The 18,136-nt window shown below is 38.6% G+C and overlaps 1 protein-coding gene across 1 annotated transcript; it reads right to left on the reverse strand.

Moving 5' to 3' along the window:
• Nucleotides 1–13,866: 13,866 nt before the first annotated feature.
• LOC100256692 (receptor-like serine/threonine-protein kinase SD1-8) lies at nucleotides 13,867–17,626 on the reverse strand. The gene is made up of 7 exons (XM_019222427.2): nucleotides 16,191–17,626; nucleotides 15,973–16,074; nucleotides 15,502–15,701; nucleotides 15,133–15,343; nucleotides 14,777–15,011; nucleotides 14,529–14,676; nucleotides 13,867–14,286 (listed from the first exon to the last, which is right to left on the reverse strand). Exons 1-7 carry the CDS (start codon nucleotides 17,497–17,499, stop codon nucleotides 13,978–13,980), a joined length of 2,514 nt encoding a protein of 837 aa, XP_019077972.1. The 5' UTR covers nucleotides 17,500–17,626; the 3' UTR covers nucleotides 13,867–13,977.
• Between the last annotated feature and the right edge of the window lie 510 nt (nucleotides 17,627–18,136).

The raw sequence follows: 18,136 nt of genomic DNA on the forward strand, positions 1-18,136 counted from the left end.
TTATGATTGAGTGTCTCTACTTGGCACTGGTTTGGGCCACTAGGAGACTAAGACACTATATGACAGAGTACTCCATACTCTTCGTCTCGCGATTGGATCCTTTGAGATATCTATTCGATAGGCCTGTTCTGACTGGTAGGGTCATGAGATGGTTGGTATTGTTGACAGGTTTGATATTCAATACGTCACGTAGAAATCAGTGAAGGGTAGCATTGTCATAGATCACTTAGCTTCATTATCGGTATCCAATAATAGACCGATTGATGATGATTTTCTTAATGAGTAGTTTGTTTCAGTTGCCAGTATTTCAAGATATCATATTCCCAGGTCGGTTCGATTAGATTTTTCCGATCATCACCGATTGATGAATAATGTTGTGGAGTATAAGGCGTGCATCACAAGCCTAGAGACTATACTTGATCTTGGGATCAGACAGTTGGTGATCCATGGTGATTCCAACTTGGTTATACAATAGACTTAGGGTATTTGGAGGACTTGGGATGAGAAACTAAAACCATACCATGCTTACTTGGACTTGTTGATCTATAGATTTGATGAGTTGAGGTATATACATCTACCTAGGGCAGAAAATCAATTCGTTGATGCATTAGCCACCTTGGCTTCTATGGTTGAGATTCTTGTAGGGATGACTATGTGACTATTATTAATTAAGACCAGATCCTCACCAGCTTACTGTTGTTTGATCGAAGATATTAAGGATCAGGTTGAGCTACCATGGTATCATGATATTCATCAATTTCTGGCATGTGGTGCTTACCTTGAGTCAGCCATGACCAATGATAAGAGAGCTTTGAGACAGTTGGCCACCATATTTGTTATTTGTGGGGATGCCCTGTACAAGAGGTCATCAAATGGCATGTTATTGTTATGTATAGATCGAGCCACAACATATAGGAGATGAGAAAGGTCCATGCAGGAGTTTGCGAACCACACATAGGAGGTCACATGCTGGCTCGTAAAATCATGAGGACTAGTTGCTTTTGGTTGATTATAGAGACAGATTGCTGCCAGTTTGTATAGAGATGTCCAGAATGTCAGATGCACAAAGACTTGATACACGTACCTCCATCTGAGTTACATGCATTTACATCCCCTTGGCCATTTTCAGTGTGGGGTGTTGATGTGATCAGAAAGGTCTCTCCAACATCCTCCAATGGTCATGAGTATATCCTAGTAGCCATTGATTATTTCACCAAATGGGTGGAGGCTGCTTCTTATGCTAGCTTGACAGCGGCCAAGGTGGCCAAGTTCATCAGATCACATATTATCTGTCGATACGGGATTCAGATGGCATGTTAGTGTTATGTATAGACCGAGCCACATCATATAGGGGATGAGAAAGGTCTATGTAGGAGTTTGTGGACCACACATGGGAGGTCACATGCTGGCTCGTAAAATCATGAGGACTAGTTACTTTTGGTTGACTATAGAGACAAATTGTTGTTAGTTTGTATAGAGATGTCCAGAATGTCAGATGCATAGAGACTTGATACACATACCTCCATCTGAGTTACATGCATTTACATCCCCTTAGCCATTTTCAGTGTGGGGTGTTAATGTGATAGGAAAGGTCTCTCCAAAATCCTCTAGTGGTCATTAGTACATCCTAGTAGCCATTGATTATTTCACCAAATGGGTGGAGGCTACTTCTTATGCTAGCTTAACAGCGGTCAAGGTGGCCAAGTTCATCAAATCACATATTATCTATAGATATGGGATTCCTCATGAGTTGATCTCAAACAAAGAGGTACATTTCATAGGTGAGGTGGATACACTAGTTTAGGAATATGGTATTCAACACCATTGATCATTTGCGTAAAGGTTGTAGACCAATGGGACAGTTGAGGTCGCAAACAAGAATATTAAGAGGATTCTACAAAAGATGGTCGAGACATCTCAAGATTGGTCAGAGAAGCTTCCTTTTGCATTATGGGCATATCACACGTCATTTCGCACATCTATAGGGGCTACCCTATTTTCGTTGGTGTATAGCATGGAAGTTGTCTTGCCTGTTGAGATAGAGGTGGGTTCATTGAGAGTAGCTTTGGACCATTAGATTGCTGAGACGGATTGACTATGAGCCAGATACGACTAGTTGAATCTACTTGATGAAAAGAGATTGAGGGCCACAGATCACATGCATGCTTATCAGAGTAAAATGGTTCATGTATTCAGGAAGAGGGTTAAGCCCAGGAAATTTTAGAAAGGTGACCTAGTCTTGAAGGTCTTCTGCACTCCATCATTTGTCTCATCCCTTTTCATTGTTCTTCCACCCTCGTCAATAGTCGTTTTGCTTCTTGAACGGTGTGTCCTCTAGTGTTAATTAACCTGTCATTTGACATTGTTCATTTGTATGTAGACTGAGTCATTGGGCTCACACGACGCTCTGGTATCTGACATTACGCACTCAAAGGCTTGGTATTATCTTTTGGGTATTTGGGTCTTGTTTCCTATCATTTCATTCACTTTTTACCCCTTCCTTTCATTACGGTCCAAGTCGTAAGACCACCTTGAGGCCATGAGATCTCGTGTTTGCTTCGACATATTTCATTTGGATAGGCTCCGTCCACTAGTTGAAGTACGAGATGTCGGCCGACCTCTGTTTCTTAAGGATATCGAGGAATCGCATAATGTTTTCTCTTTTTAGTCTCCTTGCCTCTAGTCTACGATTAGAGATAGATGATGCAGAGAGTTAGGACTATCGAGGACAACTTTGCTTGCTGTTTTGACATGTTCATACTGGGGCATACCCCATACCCTTGCATAATGACATCAGTCTTACATGTACACATGCGGTCCATCTCACTTGAAAAGCTTTGACATCGATGTTTGGGACATATTCCACATTTAGTGGGGCATATCATATGCATGGTCATGTTCATGTGTTCAGACGGATGATGGTCTTCAGGGATGCATTTTCGTCATTGGTTCGCTAAGGGATACATATGTCAGATGTACATCCAGGAGCATTCCCCTTAACAGCTCTGTGGACATTAGATGTTGTGAAAAATAGTGCATGATTTGTTATGGATGATTATGTGTGATGCTTTCAGCTCTTTGATTTTAATCACATGTGCAGTTATGGGATTCTAACATGGTATTGATATCCTAGACTGGGTCATACCCCATTTTTCGACATGGTACTGATATCCTAAACTGTGGCATACCCCATTTTCCCGACATGGCACCGATATCCTAGATTGGGGCATACCCTTTTTTCGACATGGTACTGATATCCTAGACTAGGGCATTCCCCATTTCTTTCCACCTCCTGCTGACCCTTGATGTTTGTGTATCGTCTTGTAGGGGTATACCATTTCCTTTCATATTGATTTAGGTGTTTGATTTCTTTCTTATTCGACTCATTTATTGACATTTCCTAGACGCCATACTAGGGCATACCTGATTACTACTCAAAAAGTGCTATTTGATAGCATTTAATTAACTTTTTAAAACACTTTTGAGTAGTAGTTATTACCTTTTAACTCAATTAACATATTAAGGACCTTTGCAATCATTTCTAATCAAATTGTGTAAGTTTTGGTGTTTTTGTTAGTAATTTGATCACCAAAGCAATCCAATATTGAGGAGAGTTCTGTGGAATCCATGGCAAAGCAATGGAAAGCTCAAAAACATGAAGAACCAAAGCTTTGAAGCTTTATGGTCCTTTTCCATAAGCAAATCATGAATGAAAGGAGGGAAAGCAAAGAGAGAAATGTACCATGAAGCATTCAAAAGGATAGCCACTATCAGCCACTTTTGGAGCACTTTCTGGAGCTCAATTTATACATACTATATATCGTTTCGAAGCTCAGGAAGTCAGCAATCCAATGCTTCAAACAGTATGCGATTCAGAGCTGAAATGAAGGAGTTAGAGCCATTGGAAGCTGATCACACCAAGTTGAAGGCCAATTTCGCGGGCTGCGAAATCAGCCTTTAGCTGCGAAATGGTGTCCTTCACATTACGAAATTTCTCAGCCATCTTGCACGCCTGCGAAAATATCCTCAGTGCTTCCTGATATTTGCGACCAACATTTTTAGATTTTTTGCTTCAGATATTTGATGTCTAAATCCCCATTCTCTCCTTGTAATCCACCTGTCATAGGATTCCTTAGTTATTAAGCAAGAACAAAGGGTAAATAGCCTCTTATATAATGTTTGTAATTTCCATTACAGTGAGATGTCGGGGAGCTTGTTCTCAGAGACATCCTTTGTATAGTTTTGCAAGAAAGTAAAATACAGAGCCTTTGTTTTGCCTTACCTTCTCGTTTTGATTGTATTGTATATTATTTAATTTTTCTTACTAGCCAAACAAGCTCTGAGGATGTTTCCTCAGAGAATGAGTGGCTAGGCTTTTAGTTCCTTGGAGTTAAGGTTGCCGGGTAAGGCCCCAAATGCAAGAATTGGTAGTTTTGTTGTTTCAGCCATTAATGAAGAGAAAGTGTGACCCATTAATGATTTCTATGTTTTTAGTTAACTTAAAACACCTTCAATTCACCTGAGCCAACACTTGGTAAGGCAAGTGATCTCCGTTCATGGAGATGCACTAGTTTATCTCTTACGAGATTTTGGGAGGTGACTTGAAGGTAGGATTTTCTAGAATTGCCAACACTTGGTAAGCTTTTGGACTCTAAGGAGACATCTATTAGTTATCTCTTGCGAGCTTGAGAAGGGAAGTCCAAGGTTAATGATCACCTTGAATGGCAAATGCTAGGTGAGAGGCACGAGCCATTGCAAGTTGCATCAGTGAGAGTGAATTAGTGCTGAAATCCATTAAAGGGAAACATCTGTACAACACCGGTTAGAGAATTAACTATATGTTAATTCTCTAATGCGAGGAAAAGATTCAAGTGACCGGAGCTCTGTTTTTGCATGAGAAACCTCCCTTGTGGACCTAAAACTCCAAGGAATGCTTTTCTTCATAAGTAATTTCCATTACTTTCTTTTTAGTTAGCTTAAAACAAATCCTTTTTCAACCAAAGTTTATGTTTTCTTCTTAAGCTAACCTTGAAATGAAAAAGCACCAATTCAACTTTGAATTGTTATCAGTTGTAAGTTGAAAACCCTTCCCAATGAACGATCTAGAGCCACCATGCTATATTAGCTAAGGCTATCCTAATGCATGGTGATATAGGTTATAAATTTTGTTGATTACTCCCTTCTGAGGACCACAATCAAGGAACACCAGCTGGACACGAATCAAATGGCACCACTGTGAAGGACCATTGAAGGACATGAATCAGTTGAGACACCAATTGGGAATGAATCAAATGGCGCCGTTGCTGGGGAAGGTGCCAACTTCACAGTGATATTATTTCAATGTACTTGTGATTTTCATCACAAGTTTGGTGATTTTTTTTCATTTTACTAACTCTTTTAATTGTTTCTTTTAATTGTTTATATTCTAACATATCTTTTAATTTAGTTTTAGTTAATCTAAGTCTTTTTGTAGTCTTGTTTTCTTTTGTTTTTGTTTGTGTTACAGTTGATACTAGTTGTGTATGCCAAATTGGATACGAGATAGTGGAGGAAGGCTTGTTAAATGTGAAATACCTCATAACAAGGAATTGGAATTGTGCTTGAACATCATGGAAACTACACCTGAAGATCAGCATAGTCACCATGGTCATTAGGATAATCCCAATGAATTCAGATCAATGAGGGACCGCATGCATCTACCTCGTATGAGTGCACCATCATGTATAGTGCCCCCTATAGAGCAGCTAGTGATCAGACCATATATTGTTCCACTTCTACCAACTTTCCATGGGATGGAAAATTAGAATCCTTATGCACATATCAAGGAATTTGTAGATGTTTGTAATACATTCCAAGAGGGAGGAGCTTCAATCGACTTGATGAGGCTTAAGCTATTTCCTTTTACTTTAAAGGATAAGGTCAAGATTTTGCTTAATTCTTTAAGGCCAAGGAGTATTCGTACTTGAACTGATTTACAAGCTGAATTCCTCAAAAAGTTTTTTCCTAATCACGGAACAAATGGCTTGAAAAGGCAAATTTCAAACTTCTCAGCTAAGGAGAATGAGAAATTCTATGAGTGTTGGGAAAGATACATGGAAGCCATTAATGCTTGTCCTCGCTATGGTTTTGATACATGGCTGTTGGTGAGTTATTTCTATGACGGGATGTCTTCCTCAATGAAGCAACTCCTCGAGACAATGTGTGGAGGAGATTTCATGAGTAAGAATCCAGAGGAAGCTATGGATTTCTTGAGTTATGTGGCTGAAGTTTCAAGGGGATGGGATGAACCAAACAAAGGAGAAGTGGGGAAGATGAAGTCTCAACCGAATGCTTTCAATGTTAAGGTTGGGATGTACACCTTGAATGAAGATGTTGATATGAAAGCAAAATTTGCAGCTATGACAAGAAGATTGGAGGAGCTAGAACTGAAAAAGATGTATGAAGTGCAAGCTGTTGCTAAAACACTAGTGCAAGTAAAGTCATGTTCTATTTGTCAATCTTATGAACACTTGGTGGAGGAGTGCCCTATAATTCCAGTTGCTAGAGAAATGTTTGGAGATCAAGCAAATGTCATTGGACAATTCAAGCCCAATAGCAATGCTTCGTATGGAAACACTTACAACTCAAGTTGGAGGAACTATCCAAATTTTTCATGGAAGCCAAGAGCACCTCAATACCAACAGCCGACTCAACCATCTCAACAAGCTTCAAGTCTTAAACAAGCACTAGTGAATCTTAGCAAGGTTGTGGGAGATTTTGTTGGAGACCAAAAATCCATCAATGCTCAACTCAGTCAGAGAATTGACAATGTAGAGAATACTTTGAATAAAAGGATGGATGGGATGCAAAATAACTTATCTCAGAAGATAGATAGTCTCCAATACTTAATCGTAAGGCTCACTAATTTGAACACAGTGCAAGAGAAGGGTAGATTTCCTTCTCAACCTCACCAAAACCCCAAGGGTATCCATGAAGTGGAAACTCATGAGGGAGAATATTCATAGGTGAGAGATGTTAAAGCCTTGATCACTCTAAGGAGTGGTAAAAAGGTTGAGTTGCTAACACCCAAGCCACATGTTGAAGAGGAAGAAGAAGCAGAGACAAAGAAGAGAGAGGAAATCAAAGGAAAGAAGAAATATATCAGTGAAGGGAAAAAGGACCATGATTCAACAGTGAATGCAAATCCGGAGAAAGAGCTTATTAAGAAAGAAATGATGAAGAAACACACATCTCCGCCTTTTCCTCAAGCTTTGCATGGGAAAAAGGGGATAAAAAATGTATCAAAAATCCTTGAAGTATTGAGACAAGTGAAAGTCAATATTCCATTGTTGGATATGATTAAGCAAGTTCCAACATATGCAAAATTTCTAAAGGACCTGTGTACTATAAAAAGAGGGTTGAATGTGAACAAGAAAACCTTCTTGACTGAGCACATAAGTGCCATCATACAATGCAAGTCTCCTTTGAAGTATAAAGATCCGGGATGTCCTACCATTTCAGTCATGATTGGGGGAAAGGTAGTGGAAAAAGCTTTGTTAGACTTGGGAGCAAGTGTGAATTTGCTACCATATTCTGTCTACAAGCTATTGGGACTTGGTGAATTGAAGCCAACATCAATCACTCTATCTTTAGCTGATAGATCAGTGAAAATTCCAAGGGGGATAATTGAAGATGTCTTAGTTCAAGTTGATAATTTCTACTATCTAGTAGATTTTGTTGTTCTTGATACTGATCCCTTTGTCAAGGAATCTAATTATCTTCCTATCATCCTTGGAAGACCATTCCTTGCTACCTCAAATGCAATCATCAACTATAGGAATGGACTCATGCAACTCACTTTTGGCAACATGACACTTGCGCTTAATATCTTTTATATGTCTAAGAAGGTAATCACTCCGGAAGAAGAAGAAGGTCCAAAAGAGGTATGCATTATTAACACTCTAGTGGAGGAGCACTGTAATCAGAATATGCAAGACAAGTTGAATGAAAGTCTTGAGGATCTTGAAGAAGGGTTGTCTGAACCAGCTGATGTGCTTGCTACTCTACAAGGTTGGAGGAGGAAAAAAGAGATTCTACCTTTATTCAATAAAGGGGAGGCACAAGAAGCTGCTAAGGAAGAGATCCCAAAGCTCAATTTGAAGCCTCTGCCCATGGAGTTGAAATACACATACCTGAAAGAAAATAAGAAATGCCCTGTTGTTATATCTTCATCTCTTACTACTCATAAGGAGATTTCTCTACTTGAAGTTCTCAAGAAGTGTAAGAAAGCAATAGGATGACAAATATCTAACTTGAAAGGCATTAATCCTTTGGTTTGTACACATCATATATATATGGAGGAAGAAGTTAAACCAATTCGTCAACCTCAAAGAAGATTGAATCCTCATTTGCAAGAAGTGGTGCAAGCGGAGGTGCTGAAGCTACTTCAAGCAGGTATTATTTATCCCATATCTGACATCCCTTGGGTGAGTCCTACTCAAGTGGTACCAAAAAAGTCAGGGATTACTGTGGTTCAAAATGAAAATGGAAAAGAAATTGCTACACGCCTCACTTCAGGTTGGAGGGTGTGTATTGATTATAGGAAATTGAATGTCGTGACAAGGAAATATCATTTTCCACTGCCGTTTATTGATCAAGTGTTGGAGAGAGTCTCTGGCCATCCTTTCTATTGTTTCTTGGACGGGTACTCAGGGCATTTTCAAATTGAAATTGATGTTGTAGATCAGGAGAAGACCACCTTCACATGTCCATTTGGAACATACGCCTACAGAAGAATGCCTTTTGGTTTATGCAATGCACTTGCAACATTCCAAAGATGTATGCTTAGTATCTTCAGTGATATGGTGGAGCGAATTATGGAGGTATTCATGGATGATATCACCATATATGGAGGTACATTTGAAGAATGCTTAGTCAATTTGGAAGCGGTTCTTAACAGATGCATTGAAAAGGACTTGGTGCTCAATTGGGAGAAATGCCACTTTATGGTACATCAAGGAATTGTCCTTGGCCATATCATCTCTGAGAAAGGCATTGAAGTTGATAAAGCAAAGGTGAAACTTATTGTCAAATTGTCATCCCCAACAACTGTAAAAGGAGTAAGACAATTCCTTGGCCATGCAGGGTTCTACAAGAGATTTATAAAAGACTTCTCTAAGCTTTCAAATCCTCTTTTTAAACTTTTAGCTAAGGATGCTAAGTTTATATGGGATGAAAGATGTCAAAAGAGTTTTGATCAATTGAAGCAATTTTTAACAACTGCTCCAATAGTGAGGACTCCCAACTAGCAATTACCCTTTGAAGTAATGTGTGATGCCAGTGACTTTGCTATAGGAGCTGTACTTGGCCAAAGAGAAGATAGGAAGCCCTATGTGATCTACTATGCAAGCAAAACATTGAACGAAGCTCAAAGGAACTACACAACTACAGAGAAAGAATTGTTAGCTGTGGTGTTTGCCTTAGACAAGTTTCATGCTTATTTGGTAGGGTATTTCATCATTGTTTTCACTGACCATTCAGCCTTGAAGTATTTATTGACAAAGCAAGATGCAAAAGCAAGGTTGATTAGATGGATTCTTTTATTACAAGAGTTCGATCTCCAAATCAGAGACAAGAAAGGAGTGGAGAATGTGGTAGCTGACCACCTTTCAAGGTTGGCTATAGCACACAATTCCCATGTCTTACCTATTAATGATGACTTTCCTGAGGAATCACTTATGTTGCTAAAGAAAACTCCTTGGTATGCTCATATTGCTAACTATTTGGTTAGTGGTGAAGTTCCAAGTGAGTGGAAAGCATAAGACAGGAAACACTTCTTTGCAAAGATTCATGCTTATTATTGGGAAGAGCCCTTTCTTTTCAAGTATTGTGCAGATCAGATAATAAGGAAGTGTGTCCCTGAAGAAGAGCAACAAGGAATCCTCAACCATTGCCATGAGAATGCATGTGGAGGCCACTTTGCCTCTCAGAAAACAGCCATGAAGGTGTTGCAATCAGGGTTTACTTGGCCATCACTTTTCAAAGATGCCCACACCATGTGTAGGAGTTGTGATAGATGCCAAAGGCTCGGGAAGCTAACAAAAAGAAATCAAATGCCCATGAACCCCATCTTAATAGTTGATCTCTTTGATGTTTGGGGTATTGACTTCATGAGACCTTTCCCAATGTCTTTTGGTAACTCTTATATCTTGGTGGGGGTGGACTATGTTTCTAAATGGATTGAGGCAATCCCCTGTAAACACAATGATCACAGGGTGGTTCTCAAATTTCTTAAGGAGAACATCTTCTCAAGATTTGGGGTGCCCAAGGCCATAATCAGTGATGGAGGTACTCATTTTTTGCAACAAACCTTTTGAAACCCTATTAGCCAAGTATGGAGTGAAGCATAAGGTAGCTACACCTTATCAACCTCAAAATTTCGGGCAAGTGAAGCTAGCAAACAGGGAAATCAAGAACATATTGATGAAAGTGGTGATCACAAGCAGAAAATATTGGTCTATTAAGCTTCATGATTCATTATGGGCATATAGAACAGCTTACAAGACTATTTTTGGTATGTCTCCCTATCGCCTAGTCTATGGCAAAGTATGTCATCTCCCTGTGGAAGTTGAATATAAGGCTTGGTGGGCAATCAAGAGGTTAAACATGGACTTGATCAGAGCCGGGGCAAAGAGGTGCTTAGACCTTAATGAGATGTAGGAATTAAGAAATGATGCTTACATCAATTCCAAAGTTACAAAACAGAGGATGAAGAGGTGACATGACCAATTAATCTCCAACAAAGAATTCCGGAAAGGACAAAGAGTCTTACTCTATGACTCAAGGCTCCATATTTTTCCTGGGAAGCTCAAATCAAGGTGGATAGGTCCTTTCATTATTCACCAAGTGCACCTTAATGGAGTGGTGGAATTATTGAATTCCAATGGCACAGACGTCTTTAAAGTCAATGGTCATCGTCTCAAGCCATTCATTGAGCCATTCAAGCAAGAAAATGAGGAAATTAACCTCCTTGAGCCACAGAAAGCCTAATTAGAGAAGGGTTAAATGGACTTGGTTTCACCAAAGTCCATATTTTTTGTTTAATTGTGTTAATTTATAAGCTTTGTAAGTTGTTTTGGTTTTAATTTTGGTCTTAAATTGTGTTATTTATATGTAACTTAATCTTTTTGAATGATCAAAATCAGGAGGAATTGCAAAGAAATTGAAAGAAGGAAACTAGGAATCAAGAGGAGCTCAAAAGCAAGGAAAAACAATGGTCTGGGAAATTTCGCAGCCTAAAAAGGGCCCCTGCAAAATTGCCCATAGGCTGCGAAATCATTTTGCAGCCCCATGCCCCCCTCTGCAAAAATTTTCGCAGCTGCGAAACACCCATTTGGCACACGAGTGCCATTTCGCAGACCCCCCACCTCATTTCGCAGCTGCGAAATCCTCCACGCCTTAAAATCCCAAATTTCGCAGCCAAGCCTCCATTTCGCAGGTGGTTTCGCAGCTGCGAAATGGTTGCTAAAATGCCCCCCTCTGCGAAATTGTCCCCTTATTTCGAAAATAAAAAGGGTCCCTTGACATCCTTTTTAAACGTTATAAATTCTCTATTCTCTATTTTAACTAGTCATTTGAACTTCAAAAAGGTACCAAGAGGAGCCAAACCAAAGCACCCTCCCATCTGCCTCTCCCCTCCGCTTGAGCAAGTCGTGCCCACCTCCGGCCACCTTCTGAGACAGCTATGACTAGAACTCGAGGAGCTAAGTCCTCATCCCTATCGACTCGCCTAAGAATCCCAAGAGACACGCCTGTCCAAGGCTCCATATCCGAGCCTCCGCGACCACGGGTCATCCCACATCCAGTTGAGGACGCACCCATCAGTCCTCCTCCCAAACGTTATAACACAAGGAGGTCACTCACCATGGCCGGAGCGACCTCTTCCAGAGGCCAAAAGTCAGGTACCAGTCTCTTAAAGAAGAAAGACAAGGTCTCAAAGCCAATCGATTTAACAAACCCGTCTTCGGAGCCTGAATCAGAGCCTTGGCCATCTCCACCACCTGTTAAAAAGTCTCCACCACCTACCAAAAAGCCTCAGCCATCTCAGCCACCAGCCCAAGAGTCTCATATTCCCTCAGGCATGACTCCTGAGGTACTTATCAAACGCCCCATGGTTACACAACCACCAATTGAAGGAAATTTGGATTGCAGGGTAAGGCCATTCCACTCCGAACTCTCTTTTGACACAGCCACTTTTAGACTTCAGCTTGAGCTCAGGGATTCCTTCCGTCTGCTACAGAGGTATCATATGGAGCACTTGCTGACTCCCAGGTATTTTTTCTATCCCCACGTGGCATTGGACTTCTATCAGTCCATGACCACAAACCATTGGGAAACACTGGTAAACTATTAAATCAAACTCCATTCCATGGCCCTGTGCGGTACTTTTTTACTAATCCCATGCCAACAGCCAGTTGAGGCAGCCTGGGAATATCTAATCTCCAAGTGAATTTTCTAGTGGATGGATCATCAGTGCATTTCCATGATGTCAAATACTGTTCTAGATCAGGGTTTGATGACAGGGACTTGTGTGTCTATAGATCAGGGTTCTAGATCATCAGTACCAAAATCTATTGTCATAATAAAAATCTTATAATGATTAATCATGTAAATAGTTAGAAAGTTAGTAATTTAATAGTAATTAAGGTTTTTGATTATATAAATTCATTTTTCAATTGATTTTTATGTTATTGATTTCATTTCTAAGCAACAAATTATGAAAAAAAAAAAAAACTTTTGTTTTAAATTTTCTTAAGAAATAAGAAAAAAATTCAATCAATTTCTCAGCGAAATTACACAAAATTAATTTTCTTTGATTTTTTTTACAGAAAAATAAAAAATAAAATATTTCCAAAAGTTTCAAATTTGAATTTGATTAATTTATTTTGTATGAGAAAATGAGTTTGAGTGTTATAGAGTTAGACTTCAAAGAAAAAAAAGAGAAAAAGTGACTTTTTTTTGTTAAATAAAATAAAATAATAAAATAAAAATTCACTTTTTAATTAAGGAAAAAATAGTAGAATTTCAATAAATTAATGCATGATAATATGATAACCTCAAGCAAATAATGTTTTTTATGGACTTCGAGGCTAAAATACTAAATTAATAATTCTATGAAATTTATAAAATAATACATTATAAAAAAATATCTATGTAATTTGGAGACTCCCATTCATTTTAATGGTGGGACATAAGAAAAACAATCGTTCAATGCAGGATACCAGGTACCATTCAAAGCAAGGTGTAGCAGTTTTGAAAGACCTTTTGTTAAGATTCCCTCCTAGATATATTTCCTTCTATGATTTTTCCAATTTGTATCGGACCTTTCTTCAATCTAGACCATGCCCAGAATGAAAATAATGATGGAAAGAATAGTAAATTCAAGTGCTTTAAGGCCCCATTGGGAGATGGATTTTCTATGCTGGATGGCCAATTAGTTCGTAATTATCTACTTTTTGACTTGTTTTATGTTGTCTCCTGAAATATTCGATGAAACTGATCCTAGGCCAAATTGGTGGAGTATATGTACATGATATACATATGCTAGGGCATTCAAAAACATCCATAAGAGAGGAAGTGGAAGAGGGGTGCTTGATTCTCTATAGCTGGATTGGCCCCAGAGGCACCTTTTGTTAGCTACTAAGCAATGAAAAAAGTTGTACTTTACTCTTTGGATCGACAATGGAACAGATCATTTTCAAATTAAATCCAAATTTGAACGGATAAAGTCTGATTTAATAGCAATTTCAGATAGGAAGATGAGACATAGATCTGAATCCATAAGAGGATTAAGTACAAGATAATTATTAAACTGTTTTGGAAGAAAAATACACACATAAGGTCACTTGTCCATTTTAGTATATGAGCTATGAATTCACCAAGAACAATACAAGACAATATGGTGAAATTTAAGCATATTATTTACTAAGTTCTGAACCATTATCGTGCTTCCATAACTGAAAGTGTCACACCATTTAAGGAACAAATTTTAGGCTTGTTTTGGGATATATGTGGTTCCACCCCACTTCTCAGATTTGAAAATGCCGGTTGTTTTGGAGAAGGTAAACGTACACTTTCATTGCCAAGCATTGAGACAACATCAGACATGGTAGGCCTATCATCTGCACTTTCTTGAACACAAAGAAGGCCTATATTGATGTACCTCAGCAGAATGTGTGTTGGCAATGTCTCTTCCAACCCTGGATCCATCAACTCCTGCCCTCTACTGTCTTTCCACAGATCCCATGCCTAAATGAAGAAAATTATCCATTGATGCAAATTCTCAAAATGTAAAAGATAATAAAGTCCTTTTTATATCAGCCAACAATATAAAATAAGCTTTGAAACTGAGTGGTAGACATAATGTGAAAAATTTACCAGCAGCCTAAGACAACTAGATAGGTAATATAACAAGGGAATTGAAAACTAGGAATTAGCATATCAAAACATCATAAATAGTTATGTTAGTGAATAAATATTGTGTTACTCACATATCCAAGAAGATTGAGCGAGTCGGTTTGGTAAAATCCAGTATTCTTCTTGCCACTCAAAATCTCCAGTAACAAGACCCCAAAGCTAAAGACATCAGATTTAGTGGAGAAAAGACCTTCCAAAGCATACTCAGGGGACATATAGCCGCTGGATTTGATTATTAATGAGAAAAATCATTCAATAGCTGCATGATTTCAAATGTTGTATGAACATTCATATATTTTATAATTTGTCAGGTTTCACTTACTAAGTCCCAACTATATGATTTGTTGCTTTTGATTCGTTGCCTCCAAATATTCTTGCCATTCCAAAATCTGATATTTGAGGATTCATATCCTTATCCAGAAGAATGTTGCTAGCCTTCAAATCTCGATGAATAATCCTCAATCTGGAGTACTGATGTAGATAAAGAAGTCCCTGAGCAACCCCTTTAATGATGTGAACCCGTGTCTTCCAATTCAGAATCCCATGTTTTGTAGGATCTATCTCCATTTTACACCAAATAAATACAAACTTATGTTAGCAAATAAGTGGTGAATAATAATGAATGTCTTTTATTGAATACACAATAGCCAGAAGTTCAGATATGTAGAAGTTACAAACCAAATAGGAAGAAATCCAAGCTTTTGTTGGGCATATACTCATAAATCAATATCTTCTCATCTTTCTCAATGCAGTAGCCGAACAGCTTCACAAGATTCTTATGTTGCAGCTTGGCTATGAGCATGACCTCATTTTTTAACTCCTCCCATCCCTGTCCAGATCTTTTTGAAAGCCTCTTCACAGCTACCTCATACCCTTTTTGTGACTTTCCCTATCATGGGAATTTCGGCTGAGTACAATTACATCAAGTAAAAGAAAATTTGTATTTTCCTAGTGGGCCTCTACAGTTAAGGGCAGATTGTAGAACAGTCAGAAGAATTTTCACATTTCTTTTCTGAAAGGCATTGCTGTTAATGGAACGAATCTCACCTTGTAAACAGGTCCAAAACCACCCTCTCCTAGTTTATTTTCAATAGAGAAGTTATTGGTAGCAGCAGATACACTCGCAAAACTGAACATTGGCAAATCAACTTCCTTCTTCTCGCCGCTCCAAAGTTTACTTGTCTCACTAAGTTCATAGTTGGTATCTACTGAGCTGTTACTTAAATCAAATAGTAACAAATTTTCCCCTGCTTGATAAAGAAGAAACAGATGTTAAGTATCATAAGAATGTAGGAATTCTGGAATGGGAATAAACTGTCTCATTATTGATTTTAATCACACTGTAGTGCCTGGTACACACTCACATGTAATCAGGAGATTGAAATCCTAGTAAGGCCTTGATTATTCTACAACAATGGTAATGAACTCATTGCAGAAAAGAAATGGTTTTGTATGTGTAGATGGAATCTAAATGCCCTTGAATTGCTTGATAATCTTCTATCCATGAAAAATACTGACCTTTTCTTCTTAGCCTTCTCCGTATCCCCCAAATGACAAAGGCTGAAGTTACGGAAATAGCCAGTGTAACAATTAGCCATACCTTCCACTTGCTGCTTGAAACTGCAAAAAGAAATAAATGTAACTAATCTTTGATGAACTTCATCTTATATTTAAGAAAAAGAAAATCATATGCTCTGTCCTACAAAAAAAGTTTGACCATTCCCTACTTTTATTACCTTTCCCACTTAGCTCAGAGGCCGCAAGTTTGAGATAGAAATCTTGACCATTACTGTTGTCATCTGATAGCTGTTGCAAGTTTAGAAGATCTCCACCCCATACTGTACACTTCTCCATGTAGTAAGAATAAGCAGAGCAAGAGCAGTTATTTAGGCAATCTGACTCGCACTGCATGGCACCACTCGTTGGGAGTGTTAGTGGATAATCTGGCAGCCTCACATTAGACACCCGATAAAACTGGTCTCTCTCCCCATTATCATGAGTACTATTGCCACACTGCAAATCTGCTTTCCTCACACACCCTCCAGATGTGTCGTTCAAGTTCCAGTTATTAGGGAAGCCAGGTTCAAAACCTGGCAAACATTCACAGAATCTATCGACTGCATGGTCATGACAGATTCCAAAAGGCCCACAGTAAGCATAAACCTCACATTGCGTTTTTGGTTGAAACCAAAACATATGCCATTGATGAGAGGCTTCAAGCCATGACATTTGTTTAATCTGCCCTGACACATCCAGCACGAATCTGCATATTTTTGAAGAATTATAAATAGAGTAATTGATATAGCTCTCCTCCTTACTAAACGAATAACTGAAATTAAACACCTCGTTTAAGCGCATCTCACTAATCAAGCTGAAAGCCTGCCCATCCCTGTCCCAGGTGCCACTAGCCCAGTACATTGTGGACCCTTGCAAGATAAAAATCTGGCCGCTTCCCTTAGGGTCGTACTTCATGGAGAAAACTCCTGGACTGGGATCTTCTGTGCTCTTCCATGACACTAATGACCATGTTTTTCCAGCCCTTTTGTCGTATCCAAGTTTCATCCCCGGCAAGAAAGTGTCCGATGGATAGTCAAAGCTCTGCCATAAGATACTCGAGTTGTTATTTCTCAAAACAAGATTGCCAGAATCCAACAGGGTGGCACTAGTTTTGCTGTTTGATGATATGCTTGTCACCCTGTATGAAATTTTCCCCTCCCAAACCTCGAGGTTACCATCTGTCCTGACAGTAAGAACCACAGACGGATCTGTGAATGAATAATCTCGGTTAGCTACCCACACAATGGTTGGCTCTGATACTTTCTTGTACCATATCCCCACATAGTATTTTGTGGAGTTTCCAGGAGAAAAGAATCCTAATTCAAATTCACCACCCGCAGATATGATGGTCTGAGAGGTTGTGATTGATTGACCTTGTGAGATTGTATCTGTAAATGCATCAGCAAATTCCAAGTGAAAACCTGAAGAAATAAGCAAGAAAACAAGAATAACAGACCACCAACTGGTTGAAAATTTCATGCTAGCCATAACTCATAAGCAGCGTTTAAGCAGCCCGCCGATAAACTTATAGCCATCCTAAACAGGCAGTAGCATATCTGAGGTCCGGCGACTCGGTCAAAGTCTCCTTTCCACCGATCTCCTTTCCAATATATCTTTCAGGAAAATTATAGGGTACTGTGAGGTAGGTACAGAAGAATATCTTGGGCCATTGGATGTGATCTTCAACATTCATCTTCAATTTTGGTAAACAAAAAAAAAGAAAAAACATATATATATATATATATATATATATATATATATATATATATATATATATATATATATAGATACATATAGCAAGGTAGTTCTCTTTCTTTAGATTCATGATCCTAGCTGACATAGAAGATATCATAAACTCTTTGGCAGGAAAGAGCTCTTTTGGATGTTACTGGTTTTCAATACCCTCTCATTACGTCCTCAAGGATGAAAATATCGATAATCACGGATATATCGGTAACTTGATTTTATGGATATATCGGATAAATATCGACGGATATTTTGGAAAAAAATTTTTGTAGACAAAAAATTGATCAAAACTCATGAAAATGTAAGAAAAACCTCATAACAATGTAATTAGAAGTATAATAAACAATTTAAATTTGTTTTGTTGAAGAATTTGATATAT

The sequence above is a fragment of the Vitis vinifera genome, chromosome 10 (assembly GCF_030704535.1).
Source record: "Vitis vinifera cultivar Pinot Noir 40024 chromosome 10, ASM3070453v1".
In the NCBI taxonomy this organism is placed as follows: Eukaryota; Viridiplantae; Streptophyta; class Magnoliopsida; order Vitales; family Vitaceae; genus Vitis; species Vitis vinifera.